The sequence below is a fragment of the Myiozetetes cayanensis genome, unplaced genomic scaffold, assembly GCF_022539395.1.
Source record: "Myiozetetes cayanensis isolate MyiCay16 unplaced genomic scaffold, myiCay2020 scf3, whole genome shotgun sequence".
Classification (NCBI taxonomy): Eukaryota; Metazoa; Chordata; class Aves; order Passeriformes; family Tyrannidae; genus Myiozetetes; species Myiozetetes cayanensis.
In genome coordinates this window covers 67,933,190-67,954,898 of record NW_026087521.1, presented here as the reverse complement: position 1 = coordinate 67,954,898, position 21,709 = coordinate 67,933,190, and the positions used below count along the sequence as shown (strand labels likewise).

Here is a 21,709-nt window from a genome sequence, read left to right as displayed (position 1 = left end):
CCTTTCCTGAGATCCAACCTAACCCTCCTGTTATGTATATATTTCTGTGTCTTTAAAAGAATGTTATACGTACCTCAGAAGGTGCTGAGACAAGTACCCACGTTCTGTGTGACATTTAGTGCTATGGAAATGCATGATGGTTAAATTCCACTGCATGATGGTTAAATTCCACTGCCTCTTGAACAAGCCTATCCTGGAGGCTGAACTCGGCTTCAGTGACATGGTGCAGTCCTTACAGGTGATTGGGATGTGCCTGCTGTGCTCCAGAACAGCAGCCTGGATGCACTCTGGTGAAAGAACTGGGAGAAGGTTGGACACCCATTGTTAGACACCCACTGGGATCCTTCACAACTACAATACTACTAAAGGTTCACCCCTTGGATTAGAGATCTCTGCACAGCACATGTGTTCAGAGGAATTCAAAATCATAAATAATCGGCTGTGTGGAAAACTGCTCCAGTCAAATCACTGGATAATTGTCTGCCTTTTGACAATTCTCTTTGAAATCATTTCTGCAGGGAAATATTCCATGCATAAAATCAGGAGTCAGAGATTGGTTGGAGGAGATGAGAGCAGGGTGGCAGTAAAAAGGAAAAGCAAAGCCAATTTCACTGACATAACAGAGCATCTATTCCACAACACATAAAATAATAATGCTTGCAGTTAAAAAAGCCTAAGGAAAATGAATTAATGCCCAAGAGTAGCTGAGGCAAATGGTAGAGGGGAATTGAAAGTTCATTCACACAACACCAATTTTGGTGCTAAATTTCAGCAGATAAATTATCTAGCATGTCTCCCTGGAGTTCTTCTCCAGTTGAGAAGGAGCAGGTCTGTCAGAGCTGAACTAAGGCCTCCTCTGGAGCAAGTTTGTTCCCCCTATTGTAGAGGGCCTCCAGAGAGGCTGTCAGTTCCCTTAGCCCATCTTTTAATCTGAGTGGTGTGAATAGTCTTCAAAATGCCTTTGGGTTTCCCTTTACCCAAAGACTGAGGGAATGCTCCTTTTCATTCTCAGCCACAGGAATTAAACAATAAGATCAAAATCTTGTAATCTCCTTGGGAATTCCTTTTAGTTGTATGGGATCTAAATGCAAGGTTTCCTCTAAATTGCTGGGCAAATGAAGGCAGAGGCCAATCATACAGCTGGCTTTCCATGCAAACATTTCCAGTGTCTGCTGTGGCTGCCAATTGTTTGGGATCACCTATGAAACAAATTTTTTAATCAGTTTTAATACTAGGCACAAGTTTAAGTGTCATTAAGCTGTTTTTTTATTGATCTTATGATCTGTTTGCATCAAGAACAGGAGGACCTGGGAACAAAGCAAACTTTAGCGTTTCAGGTTTTTTGGCCTTTCATAGCATTAACTTACGAAAAGGATTATTGAAATAGACTCACACTGGGGTCTCCAAACAGATAGTATTTAATGTATTGCTTTCAGTAAAAACAGTAGGAGTCAGGTTTTGAGTTTACAGCAGTGTTATTAACTCTGTCTCAGTGCTCTGTGGAACACAACCACCATGTATTATGGGAAAATTGCCATCTTTATTCTTCACCAAACAAATCTCTTAAAGCACATATATCTTCTGCAGGAATGCACAGGGGGGAAACCCTAAATCTTCATTTTAAAAATTAGATGCAAATTTTAAATTTACAAATGCAGGTCACCTGTCAGATAATGATCCCCTACAATTTCCTAATAGCAGGTAAAACTCCAAAAAGAAAATACTCGCCAGCTTTTGGCTGTGCTTGTTCCAGTCTGGATGTGCAGGGATGCAGATGAGGACTTTGGATTCGAGGGAAAATGAGTTTGAGGGTGAAGGTCAGCTACAATGCAGTTTGTTTTGCATGTAGGAGGTTTCTTACAATCTCAGTATCCCAAACTGAAATTGCTTACAACTTTCCCTGCCTTTCCAACTTTGATGCCTCTCCCCTTAGGCACAGTTTTTGTTGTGTACATCCCACATCTCCTGTGGCTGTCACAGAAGAATATTGGGCCTTCACTGCACCACTCACTGCAGCGCCCTCGCTGTGGGAACTGTCACTGCAACAAAGGGCTCAGGGGTTGGGAAGGAAACGTGCAGTCACTGTCTAGTTATGAAAATTGTTGTGAATGCAAATGATCTGTAGCTTTATAGAAAGTGTTTTCTGCTGAACACCAACTGTGCCTTCCACAGTGAAAGGCACACTGAGCTATTTGCATGGGAAAGCTGCTACAAGGGAAGGTCCTGATTTGTTACTTTCAGCATCACTTCGGGGGCTTAACCTTAAACTAAGAAAGAAACCTGTGGAAATATGATTAAAACTTTAGGGGACCTACTCACAACATGCTTTAGATTTGTTAAAGGATTTGCAAATCTTTTGATGGGTTTTGTGTACTTTCCAGATGTCATTGTAGAAACGAATGTAATATTACCATGTGCTATAAAAACTTCCTGCAGCTCTATTAACAAGTTTCCCATGATGTAATTAGAAAGAAGGCGCAGTGTTTTCTTTGGCATCTGTGGGTAAAATGCTGTGCATAGTTATGCTGCTATAAACCCAGGCCAACTCAGTTCATTTTAATGAAGTTATTTTGGACTTAGTTCATGTAGAATTTGGCTATACCTCTATCTATATCTGGATATCTCCCCTGAGGGGTAAATACAGCAAATGTTGTACATTTTCTTTAGATTTTGTATAGGAAGACGCTATTCTCAGTATCAAGGAGGTTGCTACTATTCTGACCAAGGTAAATGCTGTGAAATCTTTCAGGTGTGCCCATAACTTTCTTGAATAATCCAGAGCATGTGTAAGTGCCTCAGCCAGGGCCTTCAAGCCTCTTCTCTACACTTCTTATTCCTCTCTGCTTGCTATTCTGTTATGTGAGGTTCATGGTCAAGAACCATTTTGGAGTTGGAGGCCACATTTCTATCACAAATCATTTATTTTCTTTCACAAAAAATGTATCTTCTTCTCACTGCAGCCAACTAAAGTCTGTGGTGGTCACACTTGGTGCTTGTGCCAGTTCCTCTGTACACTGGTGTAGGTAGCTGGCTTTGGACTGTGATACCACACACAGGCACATTCATTACTGTTTGTCACAAAACACAAAAACCGCTTTGGACTTGGAATGTGCCTGTCATTCCTCATCCAGAGAAGCCTGTACACAAATGGCCTTTGCATAAGGCCTTGTTGCCTTTTGTTTTTTCCTAAACAAACAACAAACAAAAAGAAAAGGAACTAGAAGGGGAAAAAAATAAGTTTTAATGGAAACACGTTTCATCTTTTGTTTTCTGCTTGCCATAAAACATTAACATAGTAAACAAACTGATCTTTGCTCTCAAGTTCTTTAATAAAATACAGTATTTTGAGTTTTGTCATGGTTAAGCTATGGTTAAACCACGTGTTGCTGGTCACATTCCAACCTCTCTTGTCACAGCTCTTTGACATCAAATTACATTTTTCAAAATAAAAGTTGCGTGTAACTCAATTCTGTTCAGACACCTTTGTTAAAAGGTCACATTTGGGGTACATTAGTGGTTATGGTGTTTTCTGACCAAAACTGCTTCTCCTTGGGGCATATTTCAAAGTCCAAGCATTCCCATGGTCATCCCTGCTTTGTGCCAACAGCACCTTTGGGAATGCTGCATCCCCAAGCCTCCATAGGATGCTTTGAAACATTATATTCTAAGCTGCTAACCCAATCATAGGACTTACAGTGGTCTTAAAATAGCAGACAGAGATATTTGAAATAGGGGCATGGATAGAAGAGAGAAAGTGTCACTTTGGTCCACTTTTCAGAGTGGTTGGTGTTATAATATATAACCTTTTCTTTCTTTTTTTAACGCAGTGTAGTTTGCAATAATTTAAAATACTCTATAGACATTTAAACGATATACAATAATATAACTTAATTGGATTCCTCAATTGTACTTAACAAATACTATTCTAATATATTTACAGTATCTAGTACCATAAGACTGTGCATTACTGTGTTTGGGAGCTTTATTTGCTTCCTGTCAAGAATGTAGTGAAAGTACAGTATATCACTATGATTCAACAACAATACCCATGAATCAAAGGGACTTTAAATTACATGGGGTGACTCTAGTATGTTGGGGGCCCTTTATGACTTCTGTGAAGTTGCACTTGTTCATGCCAAGGCTGGTATTTAGAAACCAACAGTAACATCAGAAAAAGAGAACAGTTTTATATTGCTCCTTGGGAGACTCATTCAAGGGTTCTGATTTTCAGAGAGTAAGTTCTTGGGGTCAGAAAGGCAGGTCCTCACGAGTGTTCGAATGAAGATCCCCAAGTCATAGGTTACTTTTGATAATACAGGTCCACAAATTCCAGAGGTAATTCTGGCTCATTCTCAAATCCAGCATGGGAGCAGGTGGAGCAGTAGATCCACCAGCCCCTGGTCCCAGGAGCACCACGTGGAATGACAAGTGCTTCCATGCCAGGTGGGGAGGGCTCATGGCTGTGCAGCCTCTCAATAAAAGTAACAGAATGAAGCAAATGCTAGAGAGGCAGATGTGCAGATGTAAGGAAACTTTTAATCCAAGTTTTCAGAAAATCAGTTCAGGACCCTTGGGACAAGCAAACATTTATGTTTTTAAATGGGCTGTGTTACAGGTGGGCATATCTGGCTCTTGGGGTTAAAAACACTAGATTTTACAGTAGTAAAATATCTGAGGAGTTTTTAAAAATCTCTCGTAGGGACAAGATGTATGAATTAGGAGGAGTGCTCTGTAAGAAGTAAGCTTCTTTCTTAACATTCATGGATTTACCAGGGGCACGGTGTTGCCAACTTTAGAATAACGGTGACACAGACTAACCCAAATTTTAGCTGTCTTATGCTCATGAAGCCACCACAGGTCTAGGTTGCAGCAACCTAGAGCTCAGCTGGCATACTTCTATCAACTTCTGAGTGCATACTGAGCGTAAGTCATTTAAAACTCTTGGAATATTAACTTTCAACCATTACAGGCAAAGTGCGATGGAAGATCCTGCCAGTGCATTTGACAGCAAAGCAAACCCTCTGATATTTGTCCAAGCATGTCTTTATATCCTGAAACTCCCTACGAGGAGCCGAGAGCAGGCTCTCCACACCTCAGGCCTGAGTCTAAAAAAAGTCATTCTTATTCAGGAGGCAAGTGGGAAAAGTCTTTATCAAACATTTGTAACCACAGTTTCATGTGATGCTTTTGCTCAGTTCTGGTAATTGCTTAAGGCCTACAGTAATTGAACTCTAATAGTGGAGTGACAACAGATCAGTAGCATTGAAGAACTTAGGGAGAACCAAATACAAAAGTCATAAAATCAGAGTTCCAATAAGTTTACATTTAGTACAGAATTAAGACATAGCTACCCGTTAGTGCTTAGAATTTTTTGATACTATTAAAAACATAAATAATTATTTTTAATGTTCATTCAAAGAGTTCCAGTGTCACTGGCAGCTGATGTAATTTTGTGAACATTTGTTGCTTTTTTTTCCAAACTGATAGTGGAGTATTTCTGCCATAGGTTTTGCTCCCTACCAGTTGTTTTTTCTCTCTACATGCTTTCTTAGGATTTAGGTTTTTGCAGCAAGACTGCTGCGTTCTAGTCAGTGAAGATTTCATTTTCTTAAAAAAAAAAAAAGTCTTTGTTTGCACAGGACTCGACAGTTTAGTTGCTGTAAAATAGGAAAAAGTGTCTTTTTCTTTTAAATGTCGTGGGAACTGCAATGCAATCAGCTTCTCTGATATGTATAACTTAAAACACTAAGAGAACTCTACAACACCCAGATTGTAGTTTAAAAAAAAAAAAAAAGAAAGAGAAAGTTTCATGTGGTTGTCAACATCACCTTAATCCTGTTGCCCTTGTTTCCAAAGCAGTTACAACAGCCAGCCAGCCAAAATGCACCATCCTTAGAGGTGTGGGTAGTAGTGGGGAGAGAGTGGTTGTGTGTTGGCCGGGGTTCTGTCCCCAGTGTGAGATGTGCAAAGGATGCTGGGGTGTGTTGTGCTCCCCTCTCGTGGCTCGCGGGGTTCGCTGCGTGGCTCGCGCGGGGCCGTTATTTGCAGGTGAACACCTCTGTCCGCTCGCTGCACGTGTTGCACTTCACAAAGCAGCACCAGTGGAATTTGCAGTTACACTGCCACACCTTGGTGTACTGGTGCGTGTTGTACCCCCGCCCGCAGCACATCATGTCGCACCCGTCCGCGCTGGGAGACGTGCGGTTGCAGAGCCGGCCCTGGGTCCCGACACTCCCTGTGGAAGCGTCTTCCTCACAGTAGTTAGGTGACTTTTCAATGTACACTAAATCCGTTTCCATGGGTTTCTGGTAGCTCTTAATCTGCTTGATCTTCAGGAAGGTTGGCTGTCTTAGTCTACTGGCTCGTACCACCTCCACCTGCACTGCAGCATTGTATTTCTCTTTCAAAATATATCCAATCTCTCTGAATTTAGGAAGTGTTGTCCAGCAGGTCTTGGTTGTACAGGAGCCTGAAACTCCGTGACACTTGCACTCCAGTTTCATCCTCTCTTCGAGAACCTGTGTGTACAGACATTTGCATATTGATACTGCAGGAAAACAGTATTGCAAGCTTGCCTAAACCTCAGTCTGTTTAGTTCATATCAATGTTCATTATTGCTGGTTGAGATTTTTTTAATGCATGCTGATAAATCTTCTCACCTCCCAACAGAATGCTCATAACACATTTAGTTGTAGTGGCATCTGTTTGGAAATACAGTGTTTTGTCACTTTGTTGGAAAGCATTTCTGTTCTGTTTCCAAACATTGGAGAATATTTCCTCCAATTTCAGAAAGCATGTCTTTAGAGCCAAAGGGAACTTAAAATTTTACAAACCATTTTCATTTTGAAAACAGGGGGGGAAAAAAAAGTGGAATTCTTTTTAGGTGCCATAAGATACAGAATACTTAATTGCTTTAAGTAATGATCAAAGAATGTTTAAAAAATTTTGACACAACAGTACACATTGTGTAGCTGAACAGGCATATATGCAGGAGGGCTGCAACTAGAGGATCTTTAAGGTCCCTTCCAACCCACTGTGTGATTCTGGGATTCTATATTCACTGCATAATTAAAAACTTTGCCTTTATACCTATACCTATACTGGCACTGGTAAACTTACTGACTATTCCACCCGGAGTGCCCCATCCCCTTTAAAAGCAGCACTCCTTGCAGTACTCAGTCCAACTATAAAGCAAAGGATCAGCCACAGGGCAATGATTGTGCAACATTAGAGGGACAAAACCTCCACTGAAGGGTCCTGCTCAGCAGTGAGCCAAGGAGAACTGGGAGCATGTATTAGTGCCAGTGATCCAGGAAGTTCATCTGGAGTGGGTTAATCCACTGTCAGGTGGTCACTGGAAGGGACCCAAACTGGTGGGTGCTTGTGCTGCATTCCCACCCTCCCATTTTTGCTCTATTCCAGCCCCTCCAGGACTGTCACACTGGTCCCTCCTTTCCTGGGAAGGTGGAGTGTGTCCCGGGAAGGTGAGGTGTGTGCCCAGGGAAGGTGGGGTGTGTCCCAGGGGAAGGCAGGTGGGATGTGTGCCGGGGAAGGCAGCCGATGCCCTCCCACTCTGTGCGCGGCGGGGGCAAAACCAGCCTCACGGAAACGCCTCCCTGTTTTTCCTCCCTCGCGTTCCCACTTAAGCCTGACCATAATTACAGCCACAGTCATCATTAGCTTATGAAAATCAGGGCCCAAGAACAAAGCGAACTGATCTCTCCCCCTCGCACTGGGATGCTCACACAGAAATCCGAGCTCCCGAGCCTGTCTGAGAGCATTACTGATGCTGCAGACCATCTCCTGTAGTGGTTTCGCTGTAGATCCCAGAACATGACTGAAATGGGCACAGGATGAAAGGGCCGAAATCTGAGTACAATGGTATAATGAAGTAGGAGGGAGTAAAAAATGCTTACTGCTTCAGAAACTGGCCTTAAAATAAAAGCTTTGCAGATCTGGTTATCCCTGCAAATAGAGAGCACCCTCCTGAGTTGTTTGAGTTTCACTTAAATTGTATGGTTTGTTTTTTCCAAAATTTCTGGGGTTTCAATATTAAAGAGAATATTTGGTTTGAGTTCTTCCTTGCCAACATACAGTAGCAAATATAAGATAGCTGAGCATCCTATGCAAGAACCATAGAATATCCTGAGTTGGAAGCAGCAGCAGCATTTCAGTGGCAGTGAGTAGAGGAATTCATTATGACATACCACAAGGTCTTTCAGGAGTCTCCAGTGTCTCCTTCATATCCCTTTCAGGCCTGTGCAGAAGGTCTTTTTCCAAAGACCCCCAACAAGATTTCAATCCCGTTCCACAAATCTGGGTTTAAATAATCTCTTAGTATTTAGAAGTGTTTGTAGATATGTACAGAAGTGCTTAGAAATTGTGCTTGATATTGCTGAAATATGTTTGGTTTTGTTGAAACCAACCTGCTTCTACAGCTTTCTCAAGCTTTCTTACAGCTTCTACAGCAGCTCTAAGAGCTGCAGCAAAATCCATGACAAAAGGTGGAGGGAGGAAACCTTCTCTACACCTTCGCCAAAGAACACTACGTTTTCTAGGAAAGCACTGCCAGTGGGATCTGTGAGCCCTGAGCCACCCTCCCTCAGCAGTAAATCCTATGGAGGTGTGCACCCCTTGCCATGCTCCACACGTGTTCCTGATGTCTGCATTTTGGTCAGAAAGACCAAGGCAGTAACTTACTAAGAGAGTGGAAGGAGGTGAAGTTTGTGAGGCTCCTTATTCTTCTGTGGGCTCAACGCTCCAGTCACTGTCACAAGGAACCCCTGTCTTTGCCACTGATGCGCTTCCCTGATACACTAAAAAGTGCCATTGCTCCTGAAAAACAGATACCACCCGTTCTGGTGTCCCAGGTGACGTATCTGTAAATGTATACTAATATACAGATGTCTCTCTGTGTGTATATATGTTTACCTGTGTGTGCATTTGGTTGAAATGCTGCCATTTATTTACATTATTATATACATCTATATATGATTTGCATACACTGCCTGACACCCTCTGTAGTACAATCTTCAGCAACTTTATCCTAAGTCTTGATTTACCTTTTTGTCATTGTCTTTCTGAAGGTCCAGTTTTGTGACTCATTTTGCTGAGCAGAGACCTGATTTCACTGTTGTGTTTTTTTGACAGTTCCCACTGTCTGTGATGGTGGAAGAACTTGCAAATGCAAGCCAGACAGGCTCAAAAACAGCAGCAGTTTCAAAAAGTATTAATTCATGCTCCTGAAGCCAATCTCACAGGTTTTTTTTATTTTTTTGGAGACTTCTCTCATGGATGTGGAATGTTTGGGGTTACAACACTGAGCACAGGCCCAATCATCAGGTAGTTAAATTCCTGAATGCTATAATTTGTGTGCCCACAGTCAGCTGTGGGTACAAAATTGCACCCAGAATCTTGGAGGTCAGGGAATACAAGGCCCAAACTAAGCAGATTCTAAGCAGTATTTTTCCCCCTCTTTCCACCCAGATGCTACAGAGTGTTCCATGCTGCCCAGCCAGGCTCTCCTGGAGGTATCCCTCTCTGCTGGGTGTCTCCAGCAGCTTCCCACTGCCAAGGCCTGGCTAAGGTGGCCACATCTGATCCTGTTTGCTCAAGGCTCTGAATGAAGAGCAACTAATGTTTTGCTTCCTAAATGTCCTCGGCAAAATTCCCATCACAGCTTTGACCCTGAGCCTTACAGGTACATATTTACTCAAATCTTATGCCCTGTGCCAGGCTGGGTGCTTGATTAAAGATTGAAAATCATTAGCTCGTACTCAGCAGTTCCATTTGTCAGATGTCAGTGCCTCTATCTAATCTTGAATGGTTTACAGCAAGATCTACCTCCCAGAGCAAATTCCCATCGCTGGGCTGTGCTGCCTCGGACTAATCGTAGGAACATTCCTCAGGTCCCTTTTCCACATACAGGCCCACTCCCACCCCACTGTGATTTGGCCAAGTAAAATTTTCTAACTACTGCTACTTCATTAAATGAATTGTGAAATACAGTGTTAAAGCTTTCTTAACCCCACATCTTCTTATACCTACATAAATCGCACACTGAAAATGCAATCTGAGGGCTGTCCACTGCCAGTTAAGTAGAAAAAGACTTGAGAAGACCAAAATAAAACAAAATAATGTGCATGAAAAGAGATTCATTTTTTGAAGTTCCATATCTAGACCCAACTGCATAACATCAGATACAGTTTCTGTACATATTAAAAATCCTATCTGGATAAAGTATAAAAAAACAATAGTAACATTTTGTGTGTGTGTGTTTTGGCTTGCCTTTTCTGGTTTGTGTTTTCCTTAATGGAAATGCACATTTTTGGACCAGATGTTAAATGTAACAAAATCCATACTACTTTGTGACTGCAGTATCAAAAAGAAATAGAAGACTTTAGCAGTTTTCCTCCATCAAATATGCGAGTGATCAGCTTTTGTTTGGGGTACTGGCTACCAAGAGAGCCGGGTGCTGGTCACAGGGTGTCACCTCTCCTTTAATTCTCACGCAGTTGATCTCATGGACCCATCTGGGAATCCAAGTGGGGTTTGTTTCCATTTATTCTTTTAACTTGGATAGGCAGGGGTGTAACTAACATTACTAGGGTCTGATGCTGCTCCTCTAATACAAATGTCCTGAAATTACTCTTTGTTAATAGCAGACCATAGAGCCCAGAACTGAGCAGTTCATGCCATGTCTCCCCGAAGAGAAGACGTGGAGCCAGCAGGAGAGGAACAAGGGTGCTTCAGCTGCATAGCTTTCTTTCTGCTCCTCTGTGAGGATGCTCTGTGATGCTCCATGGAGCATCAAACAATATTTATACTCTGTGGGATGAGAAATGAGGAACTGAATTCCTGTGCTTACTGCTTCTCTTGTCATCCCTATTTTTCTTATGGATTACTTCGATGGAAACAGGGACCCTCTGCCTTGCAGGGGTCAGTATCCAGTCCCAGCAGGAGGTGTTTTTTCCCTGGCACTGGCCAGAGCTCATCACCCTCACAGGTGCCAAGAGGTATCAGTTCACCTCCTCCTGGCCTCCACCTGCCTCCCTGACACCATCTTCCACAGAATCCCAACTTAATGCATTCAAAATAGAGGGTGTTCCACCACTCTCTGTACACAAATTCTCCTCCTGGCTGCCAGGAAAATTAACCTGGGATTTTGGGACCTGCTGCCTATCACATGGAAGTCTGTACTGTTGTGAGGATGAACAGTAACCTAATCCATCAGTGTCTCTTCCCTGCCTTCTAGAAAAGAGAAAACAGCTGCTATAATTGAGCAATAAACTGCTGCAATTGGTTAAAACTTTCAGAATTTTATTTTTACAGTGAAATGTTGCAAAAAGCCATAATCTTCAGAAGCACCCTCCCAATCATCCCCAAACCAAGTGTGATTGCAGTGTTTCACTCTCTTTTCTATGGAATTTGTTGTAAAGTTTGAAGGTAAAATTTTAAGTATCATCTGAAATAGTTAAAAATATTTCATTGATAGTTTTATTCTTTCAAGCAGAATAGATATGTCAGGTTTGAGAGCGTGTAGTGGTATTTTACTGGATGGATGATCTCTGTCTTGCACACATTGCATGGTGTGCATGGGCATGCACATTTCTTGAATAAAACCAGTTAGCAAGTCCTAAAATATTTGGCTCTTACCCCCTCTAATTTTAAAGCAAAATGTTCAAAAAGTAGGATAGCACCAGATGTAGCTTCTGGCAGTCAATGTTAAGGGTGTGTTTCTGGAAGAAAAAAATAGTCTAGTAAACGCAGCCCAACTGGAAGCAGGAGATCTATTCTCAGGAGGTTTTGAGCCAAAGCATATTCAGGACATATGGATAAGCTGTAGTTATCCATCCAACCCACCCAAGCTGTAGCACCAAACTTTTGAAATTGGATTTATATCTGTCTGCAAATCAGTTTAAGTGGGAAAGTGGAAAGTGTGGCATGAAGCACAATTATGGGAAGCTTTTCTTTTGTGAGTGTTCTCTCAAAGGGTGTGCAGTGAAATAATTTGCTGCTTTTAAAGAAAGAAACTTTCAGCAAATGATGGACTCAGGGCTGTAAAACCTGGAAAGTCACATTCTTTGCATCGCTGAAATTACTTAGGAAACAAAGTCACATTTTAAAGAATATTTTAGGCTTATAAGAGCATAAAATTTATTGGGTTTCACATTTGAAACTAGGATTCAGACTCCACTGTGACTTAGGAGCATTTTATCCAGAGTCTTTTTGTGGGCATTGTCTCTGCCCCCCTGTGCTGTCAGGTGGCAGTGAGGGCAGCCTGCAGCAGCTGAGGGCATGCTGTGCATCTGCCAGGACCCAGCTGAGCAATTAAAATGTTTCATGGGACCTGCAGGGACCTGACACTGTCTTACATATTGTAATACCTGTAGTGCAAACAGTACATATAAATATGTGTAAATATCCATAATTGCGTGCACACACACGCTCCATATATTTATGTCTCTGTGTGGATGTATATATATAATGAATAGTGACCAACAAATCACCTCATTAGCTGTTCCACAGACAAAGCAAGTCAGCAAAAAACCCCTTCCCAGTACCACAGTCCTGTGGCACCAGGAACTGTGAGAACAAGCCATGGCTGAGATGGAAATGTTGTCCCAAGTAATTGAATAATCTCTTCTGAAGAGAGCCTGAATTAGTTGTTTTTTCCCCACACTCTTATTGTTTCAAAAAAAAAAAAAAAAAAAAAAAAAAAAAAAAGCTGTTGTCATCTTCCAAGCACTCCAAAAAAACAACAAGAAAAAGCCACTGCCATTCCAAAGGAATAACTATTGGAATGGTATCAGGCTGAGTTTCTGGCAGTCAGTGTGATGGTTGTTCTGGAAGGGAAAGGAATAGGCCAGCTTGTTCTGCACATAACCACAGTCACTGCCTATCAGAAGAGCCTAATTGATTGATAAACTGTTACAAAAATTTCTTTTCCTCTTTTTGGTAAAAGCTGCGATCTGCTACCAATTTGTCAGCTTGTTCTTTTAACTCACCCCTTAAAAACAAACAAACAGAACCCCCCATTTTTATAAATGAGATTCCTCGTGAGAGACAGTCATTGTTTTGAAGCTTTCAACAAAAAAATAAGATTAATGGTGTGTGTTCCCAGATGTTACTCTTTCTAAGTTCATTTATCCCAGAATAAAGATACTTTTTTCTAAAAATACATGGTAGAAAGCTGCTTCATAAAACAGCATCAAAGCTGACTTGGTTTTGTTGGTATTTAATTTTTCATTACTGTATCAAAGTTTTGCCCACAGATCTCTCTGTAATCATTCAGATTTGCAACCAGCTGTTCTTTCAGTAACATTTGCATTAGACTTGCACTAGTCCTCCCTGGGGGCTTGTTTTCATTGACCACACTTGTACTTTCCATCCCTGCCCAGAGCGGATGTTTCAAAGCTGATGGGGAAGTTCATTCCTTTGCTCTTTCACACAGCACGGAGCCATTTGGCCACAAAACATCTTCCATCGTGTCACCACGAATCCCTATGCGTCTATTTCTTACAAATGGCACCAATGGCAAGTTTATGATTTTGTCACTGGTGCCACTTATTAAAATTTATCAAAAACTTTACAAACCTGCCATTAGCTGAAACAATTCCTAGGAATGCAATCCAGAGCCATTAGGGGATGCAATGAAGGGCAACGAGGGGGATTCCCTCATTCCACAGTCTCCAGAAATTCCCTGAAAAGCTTAAATATCATCTAACATGTTCCAAGCAGGGTGTGCATCAGGGTCTCTGTGGGGTGGCACAGGGCACACCACAGAGGGGGCCAGCTTGAGCAGGGATGGTAATGCCTCCAGCAGGAATAAATGCTCCCTGGCCAGTTTAACATTTGCCTTCCACCTTCTTTTGCCTCCAAACACAGTGCACGAGCTGAAATGCCCAGCCTAGGAGAGGCGATCAGACCTGGGGCTCGCCTTCCAACCTGGTTGTCAACTGCCATACAAGGGGCTGTTACACATGTGGCACCAAGTTTTTTTGGAAAAAAAAAAAGATTGTGACTCTCTTAAGGCTGCTTTTCTGTCTGGCTTTTCAGTGAGCTGTCTGCTGCACATCCAGAGAGCTCAGTGTCAGCCACTGTTGAAGTATCCATCCTATCTCTACACTGGAGATTGTGCCTCTCTCACCACATTGACTTTATATAGTATTTTCCTCCCAACGAACAACTGCCCATACACCACCTTCTATGTCAGTGCACAGCCAGCTGCACCTGAGTGTTAATAAGGAAAAGCCAGGCAGTAAGAGAACCGCACTGTTTCCATCACCACCAATCAGTACTCTTTGCCCAGTGCTCAGGGCACCACTGAAAACACACACTGTTTAGAGAAGGAAATTTCGGGCTGATTTTGGGGGCCAGAGGGGAAAGATTATACTGGATTGGTATACTGGGTTAGTATACTGGTGTATTGGATTCTTCTGCAGCACTGAAGGGTAGAAACACTTTGAAGGATATAGTAAAATCTCTCCTGATGTAAGTATGTATTAGGCAGAGAGATTTGTTATGCTTTTTTAAGAGCAAGCTTTGAGAGCTGTGAGGGTTGTTATTCAGTGGACATAAGTCAGCGTAGCTCCACGATGTTTATTGTTTCCATGGCACGCAACCCAGTCATGGTTGCAGACAGGAAACTGTTTCTTCTCCTGGAGTGACATTTAGGCAGCTGTTTGTGGCCCACCAGTGACAAAGTTGTGCCTTTGCTAAGAAGTGCATTGTGTATTTTTGTGTATTTCATTAGAGCTGGGGTAAAGAAAGTGTTCTGGTTTGGCCGGAATAAATAGCTACAGGTGCTGTGGAAGCTGAGCAGTGCAGACACTCACTCCTACCCCATCACAAGCCCTGACATCTCTGGCTAGATTTTAGCAAATCAGATGAAAAGCGGTGATTTATCAGTATGTCAGACAGATCCAGCAAGGTCCTCTCTGTGAGCAGGGGACTGGAAAGAAGGCTTAGGAAGCAGCAATTTTTAGAGGAGTCTCTCTAATACGTGTTCAGCCCTGAATAAAAAGAAACAGCAACAAAATGTAAACATCAGATGCCATGGGGTGACTCGATGTGGGTGCGGGACAACAGCAGAGACAGGGGTGAGTTCTCAGGGAATGCTCCTGCCACCAGCCAGCCTCCCCCCGTCCTCCAGCGCACACGGATCCCCATCCCTCGTCCTTTCTGGAATACCTTTCTTCCAGCCTCATTGTTGTGCAAGTTCATCAGCCTCCGGGCATTCTTTTTGATTTCTCGGGCATCAACAAACCTCCGGGAGAACTCAATGCCGTATCTGATATCCGCGGAGCAGCCTCCCCACTTCCAGCCCTCCTCCTGGTTGTAGTAGCCCTGTTTCTCTCGGTCACAGCCGCAATTGCTGAGGTTGCCCTGGCTGCAGGCGGCCGTGACAGCGTGTGCAACCCCGGCAGCAGTAATGGCATAGGTGAACGCGGCCTCCCTGCTTCCTGTGGAGAGAAGCCAAAAGCTGATGGGTTGGCACAAAGGCAGCACTTACTACAGAAAGTACACACATTAACTACACAAGGGTGTCGGGCAGCAGCGTGGGCAGGGCAGCACTGCTCGGTGTGTATCCCTCATTCTCACAGAATTCCACACGTAGTTACAGTGCTTGGCTCAGCTGGGCGCGGTACCCCGGGTGTGCACTCACCCCACCCTTCACAGGAGGGCAATCTGGCTCTGAGTCTGCACGCTGGGGAGGGGAGGCCACAAGGCTTGTTTTCACACTGTCTAGTCATGTTGGCAAGCTGAACTTTTTCTATCTCGGATTAATAAGAAGTTAATAGTTACCTCTAAGCATTGGCACTGCATGGAAAAAGAAATGGATTCAGACAAAAAAAAAAAAAAAAAAAAGACGGAACACAAATGGAGAGTTTATTAATCTAATTTGTAAACGCTTCAGTAGCATCCACTAGTGATACTTACTGAGTGTAAAGTATTGCAGGAGAGGCCTATAGAGACAAGAGCTGGGTAGGTTTCATGGTTCAAGATAAAGTAGACTTTACTGGCTGACTTCTCCTGTGCGCTGGTTTTGCTGTAATGACTCTTTTCCACTCCCACTCTGACTCAAACCTCTGCATTACCATGGCTTTTGAGCATACAAGGGGCATAGAAGTGCTGGGGCAGCACTATTTCCTCTCCCAAACAGGTGAGACGCTGTCACAGAAGCACAGTCTTATTAAAAAAAAAAAGTTATTTTTAGAAAAAAGTTCTTTTTCTATGATGCTGCTGCTTGCCAAGGTTCCTCCTTCCCAATTCCATGTCATAGCTGTTGACAATGAGTATATGAAGAGAGGGAAATATGCCCCCTTTCTTTACTGGTTGGCTGAGTTGCCTGTGGGGTGCAAGGAGGTACCAAAGCAGAGCCATCAGATGGAAGCTCCAGCCCATCCCTGCTCCCAGGAGAGACCCCTCTGTCACTGACTCCATGCAGAGCTGGATCATGCCCCTGCTGTTTTGCTGTCCTTACTTATAATGCTCCCCCACAAGTTCCCTTCTCAGAGCTGTCAGCATTTTCCTGTGTGTGTTTCTCTGGTGATAAACAGATGAACTTGTAGTGCTGCAGCCAAAGAATAACTGTAAAGAATTTGCAGAAAGTTGCTGAAATGCTTTAGTGACCACACACAGAGCTTTAGCATCATTAATGGATTTGGGAGGGAAAAATAAAGGAACAAATTTTCCAGAAGAGAAAAAAGAACCCCAAAACCTTAGAAGCTATTTCTAATTTTTGACTTTCAGATTCATAGATAGCACAACTCTTCTGGAATGACCAGTCCACAGCGGGGAAGGGGGGAGGTATGCCTAAAAGATTACACCCCTGCCAGATATGAGGAAGATCCTACAAGAAACTGGGTTTTGGCACCATTTACTTGTTTCTCCAAAGCAATAAAAAAGCAACTCTGGGTAAGGGAAAAACAAAAGGGTTCTACGTTCTTCAGCTCCCAGACAGGTTCAGTTGCCCTGACTGCGTAGTGCAGTGGCTGGGCTGACTTTGCTCCAGACACAGTGTGTTTTGTTGGGGTGTGCACTGTGTGCAGTCTGGTTCAGTGGCTCCCAAACCGTGGTCCACAGAACACTGGTGGTCCAGGAGGCCACGGGGAAGGGTTTGCAGCTAATCCACAGAGCCATATTAACCACTGTTTTTAATAGTGGTTTCAATTAAAACATTGGTGATAATGATGCCTGGTGGTCCATAAGAAATTCTGAGGGTTGATAGCTATCCAAAAAAGTTTGGGAACCACTGTTCTAGTTCCTAATGTGATCTCTATAAACACATCAATATTCATTCCTCCTCTTCACTCACCAGCTGAAGTCAAACCTGGAACCCATGTTTTAAAATGTGTCATGTTGACTTGCAGGATTTCTTTCTTTTTGTTTATAAATGTTCTTAGTCTATAAACTGAAGCATTGGAAATATGAGATGCAACAGAAGCTACATATGTAGACCTGTTTTCCTTTTCATCAGGCTGAGGGTAAATGAGAATGCAAAATCAGACCCAGGGAAATGTTTGGTTCAGACACCTTTGAAACACATTCTGCTTATGAACAAGCAGAAACATATTGCTGTGAGGGAACATAGCAGCTGTGACCTCCAGTTCAGAGATTAACTAGAGACAGGTTGCTCACTTTTATGTTTCAGATCAGTATATTCCTCATGTCTCCAGAGGAGATGCTGAGACATCTTATCATGGCCACTATGGCTGTGGTCTCTCCCAGGGTTTTCACACGTGTCTTTATCTTCCTTTCTGTCCTCCTGCTTCCCGTTATACCCCTGATTACCTCCAGGAATAGAGGAAAACACCTTTCCTTCACCCACTTGAGAGCTATAGCAGTGATGGAATCATCTCAAGTCATGGGATAATATCAAATGGAAAACACACTGACACTCTGAAGAGATTACTCTTCTGTTTCCACACAGCTCTAAAATAAGAAGGGCTTAAAAATAAGATCTGGCTTGAAAACCAGATTTTTTTTAGCAAGCTAAGTTTTCCTGCTAAGAATTAAGGTTTCGGGGGGGTTAGTATTTTTTTAACTAGAGGATGTTCTAAAACTTCACTTGAACTTCAGTGTAAGCATGACCTCAGCAGTTCACTAAAGTCCCAGGATCAGTGGATTTTGTCAGAAACTGCTGATGGGGGAGGGAGGGAACCTCTGGGGTCAAATAATGTGTCCGCTGTACACAAAGCTTTCCATTAGCATGTCATCACTTGGAATCAGTTCTGAGCAAGTCTTTGCTAGGCAGCTAAAAATATTTAAGTAATGATTGCTGTAATACCTGAATGGAGAATATTAATCTCATTTTATGGAATTTTCTGAGATTTCAAAAATATTCTTGTTCTGCAACAAAACAGAGACAAATCTTTCCAGAAATGTTCATGAAATGAAGACATAAATAGCGGCAGATTTGGGATTTGACTCAGCTTTGGGGCTAGATTTTTCTTTTTCCAGTGAATATCCTGGTTATTTAGTTACTTGGCACTGTATATGCTCAGTATCTGTGTCTCAGAAGAAAAAGTCTTGTTTGACTTCCTAAAGTTTTCTGTCACGTAGACCAGAATAATTCTGTGGAGATTTTTATTTTGTTAAGACACTGCTTTGGCTTTTATTGCAGCCCTTGGATTCACCCATTTCTCTGTCAGAAATACCTGTTTTGATGTCAAAGGTTCTGGTTTAATTCCCAAAACATAGAAGGAACGTGTAGCATGATCTGATAACTGATTGATCTGATAACTGACTGATCTAATAACTCCAATAGAAGATGACCACTAAGATTAATTGCAATTAAGCCTTCTGTCTTTGGTGAAGGTGCTGAAGCCACTTCTAGCAATGTGCCAGCCCATCAGAGGAGCGCTGTCTGTGCTGAGCTGAGTTCCTTTTGCCTTCTAGCAGAGGGCTCCAGTAGCAGCAGTGTAGGCAGATGCTGCTCAGACACACAGACCACTGGCTCCTTGAGGGAGACACTTCTGGCAGCCAGGGTGAGAGGAGCCCAGAGTCCTGGAACAGCCTGTGCTTGACCCCTCACTTAGATGTCATCTCTGACTAAGTTTTACACTGCTAACTGAGCACTGCTAACTAAGCACAGCACATTAGTCTGGTCTGATGTGGAAATTATTCCCAGGTCCATAATTGCTGTACTTCACTGAACTGGAATATGCACAGATTCAGCAGAGTGTTTCCAGCCTGTAACCACACTCAGCTGAGAGTCACACATGCTAAATTCACCATCAGCCACTCAGCTGTGAGCACAGGGTTAAAGATTTAACCATTCCAGAGTTATTTGCAAGACATATATTTTTCTGGGTAACAAGATGAGAATATTCCTGTTGCACACATCATCCTGAAATGGCCCATGTCAGCAACTGGATGAATAAGGCTGCCACTGAATGTCAGCCATTAGAACTGTAATTTAACTTCAAATAATAAGCTGTAGAATATACACTGTTTGGCCAGTAATTTCCTAAATCTTGGATCAGCAATGATAGAAAAAAGTCCTACAGGCTGCTGTTAAACAAAACAAATTCCACATGCACTTACACAAGGCACCAGATTGATTATATGACACAATACAATATAGGTCAGTGGGAAGGAGAAATGAACCACGGCAGAAGTTTAATTTTTTTTGCCAAACCTATCCTTTTCAACAAGGCTCGAAAGCTGAGGACAGATTGAGTCATTTTTTATGGCAAAGGCAATATATACATCTAGAGAAGTAAACTAAAACTCTGCCACCACCACTCTAAGTAGTGTTGGATGAAGACTTTTATAGATAAGTTTATTTCCTTTGTGATTTTGTGTTTTATTCAACACACTCATTATCAATTCTTAAGGAAAATAGTGCAAGCTCTTCTCTTTTGGTTTGATCCAAGGGCAAAACAAGTCAGAGAGAGTTTTCTCACTGTCTGGAGCAGATCCTTTATCTGTTTGCATTTTTAGTGGGATTAATTTTGAGCTGCTTGGTTTATAAAAACAGGGATTAATTTAATTCCTCTAACTTTCCCTACCTGGCGCTGCGCATCAGAGCTGTAGACCACTGAAATCAGTTTGTACAAGCAGAAAAAGCCAGGCAGAAAAGCAGGAAACTCAGGAGGGTCTCTACTCTGACTGTCAGCCCTAACATAGCCTAATAACACAGGTGTCCTTCACAACAGCTTTTTATCCTCTTCCTGAAGGTCTTCAGTAGAGAAGGTTCCACAGTCTATTCCAGTATCTCAGGACCTCTACTGGTATATATTTTACAAATATTAACCTGAAACTGTGTTTCTGCATTCAAACCTACTGATTCTCTCTCTAGAGAGGCCAAGAACCTATTACTGCCTCATTGTAGGAGCAGCCTTTCGATATGTAAAACCTTCCACCTCTTCACAGATGTGTTCTCTCAGCAGTCCTTGCCCAGCGCTTCCAAGGGCTCTTCCCTCATGTCCTAGCTGTGTTGTGGTGCAGTGCTGGATGCTCCAGCTGAGGTCTCTCCTCCTCGGGGTTAGAGCAGAAGGAGCGCTTCAGATGTGTTGTAACTGCACTGCTGTTTATCCTGCCAGCATGGTGTTTTCACAGCAGCAGGACACTTTTGACTCTGCCTCAATTTGCAGCTTCTTCTGTGCAGCTGCTGTCACACCACATGTTTCCCAGCTTGCATTTGTGCAGCTGGGAACGTACAGAATCATTTGCATTCCTGATTTGCCTTCTCTTTCTTTGCTTTACCTTTTTTTTTCTTATTATCTGGATCAGTTCTCCATGATCATTTTCAGTTTTGACCCAAACTTCCTCCAGCTTCCTCGCAGTCTTTCCCAACCTGACATAATTCATAAATTCAATGTGCTCAGTTATTCCCTTGGTCCAGTCAGAGGTAAAACCTGACTGGTATGGAATCCAGCACAGATCACAAGGAAAACTAGTCAGCACAGCCTTCCATTTTGATAACTACCCTCCAAGTATGATTTCCAGATGGTCTGTACCCATTTGGCATGTTCTTAGTTTTCTTGTGAGAATGTCATATAAAGCAGTGTCAAAAGCTCCCTTTAAGTCCAAGATATATGGTATAAACTCTTCTTCTTGCCTCTGAGGCCCTGGGTGGCAAAAGAAGGAAATTAGATTGGTTTAACATGATTTGTTCTTGACAGATCCATGTTGACTCTTACTCATCTCCTTGTTCTTAGTTATGAGCTTACAAATGGGGTTTTGTTCCCATATTTTTTCATTTATTCAAGTTAAAATTATTGCTCCTATAATTCCTTTCCTTTCTTTTTTTTTTTTTTTTTTTTTTTAATTTTCTCTTTTAGACAAAGGCAATACATTTGTCTTTTCATTTCTTCCTTATTATACTTCTCTCCAAGTTTTCAGCCCTAATGGCTGTCAGGACTACCAACTGTAAACTGGCTTCATTAAATGTTCTGAGATAAGGGACGGCTAAACTGCAAAGTGTTCAGGCTGGACAGATCCTGCCTTCTGCCTGATGCTCAGCTGGTGATATCAATTCTGTAACCATCTGCTCACCACTGATCTGTTTAGTGAAGGCTGAGGCAAGAAGTGTGTTTGGGACAGGGAACATTGCAGATCTCAAAGCCCACAATGTGTAGTGATATGACATAATGGTTTATTTATGGATTCTTCACTTACTCAGCATTTTTCATCTCTAGGCTCCCACTAAATTGTTATGGTTGGAGGTGCCAGAATCTTGGTCATCAGTTTGTAATTG

General features: G+C 42.4%; 1 protein-coding gene across 2 annotated transcripts in view; it reads right to left on the bottom strand.

Moving 5' to 3' along the window:
• Window positions 1-1,999: 1,999 nt before the first annotated feature.
• The window catches only part of WNT7B (Wnt family member 7B), an 84,654-nt gene continuing 64,944 nt past the window's right edge, over window positions 2,000-21,709 (bottom strand). For both annotated transcript variants that reach the window (XM_050323332.1, XM_050323331.1), the window contains exons 3-4: window positions 15,193-15,464; window positions 2,000-6,518 (exon numbers count right to left, since the gene is read on the bottom strand). In XM_050323332.1, coding sequence (XP_050179289.1) covers window positions 6,039-6,518; window positions 15,193-15,464 — 752 coding nt within the window. In that variant the 3' untranslated portion in view covers window positions 2,000-6,038. The remainder of the gene's footprint in view (window positions 6,519-15,192; window positions 15,465-21,709) is intronic.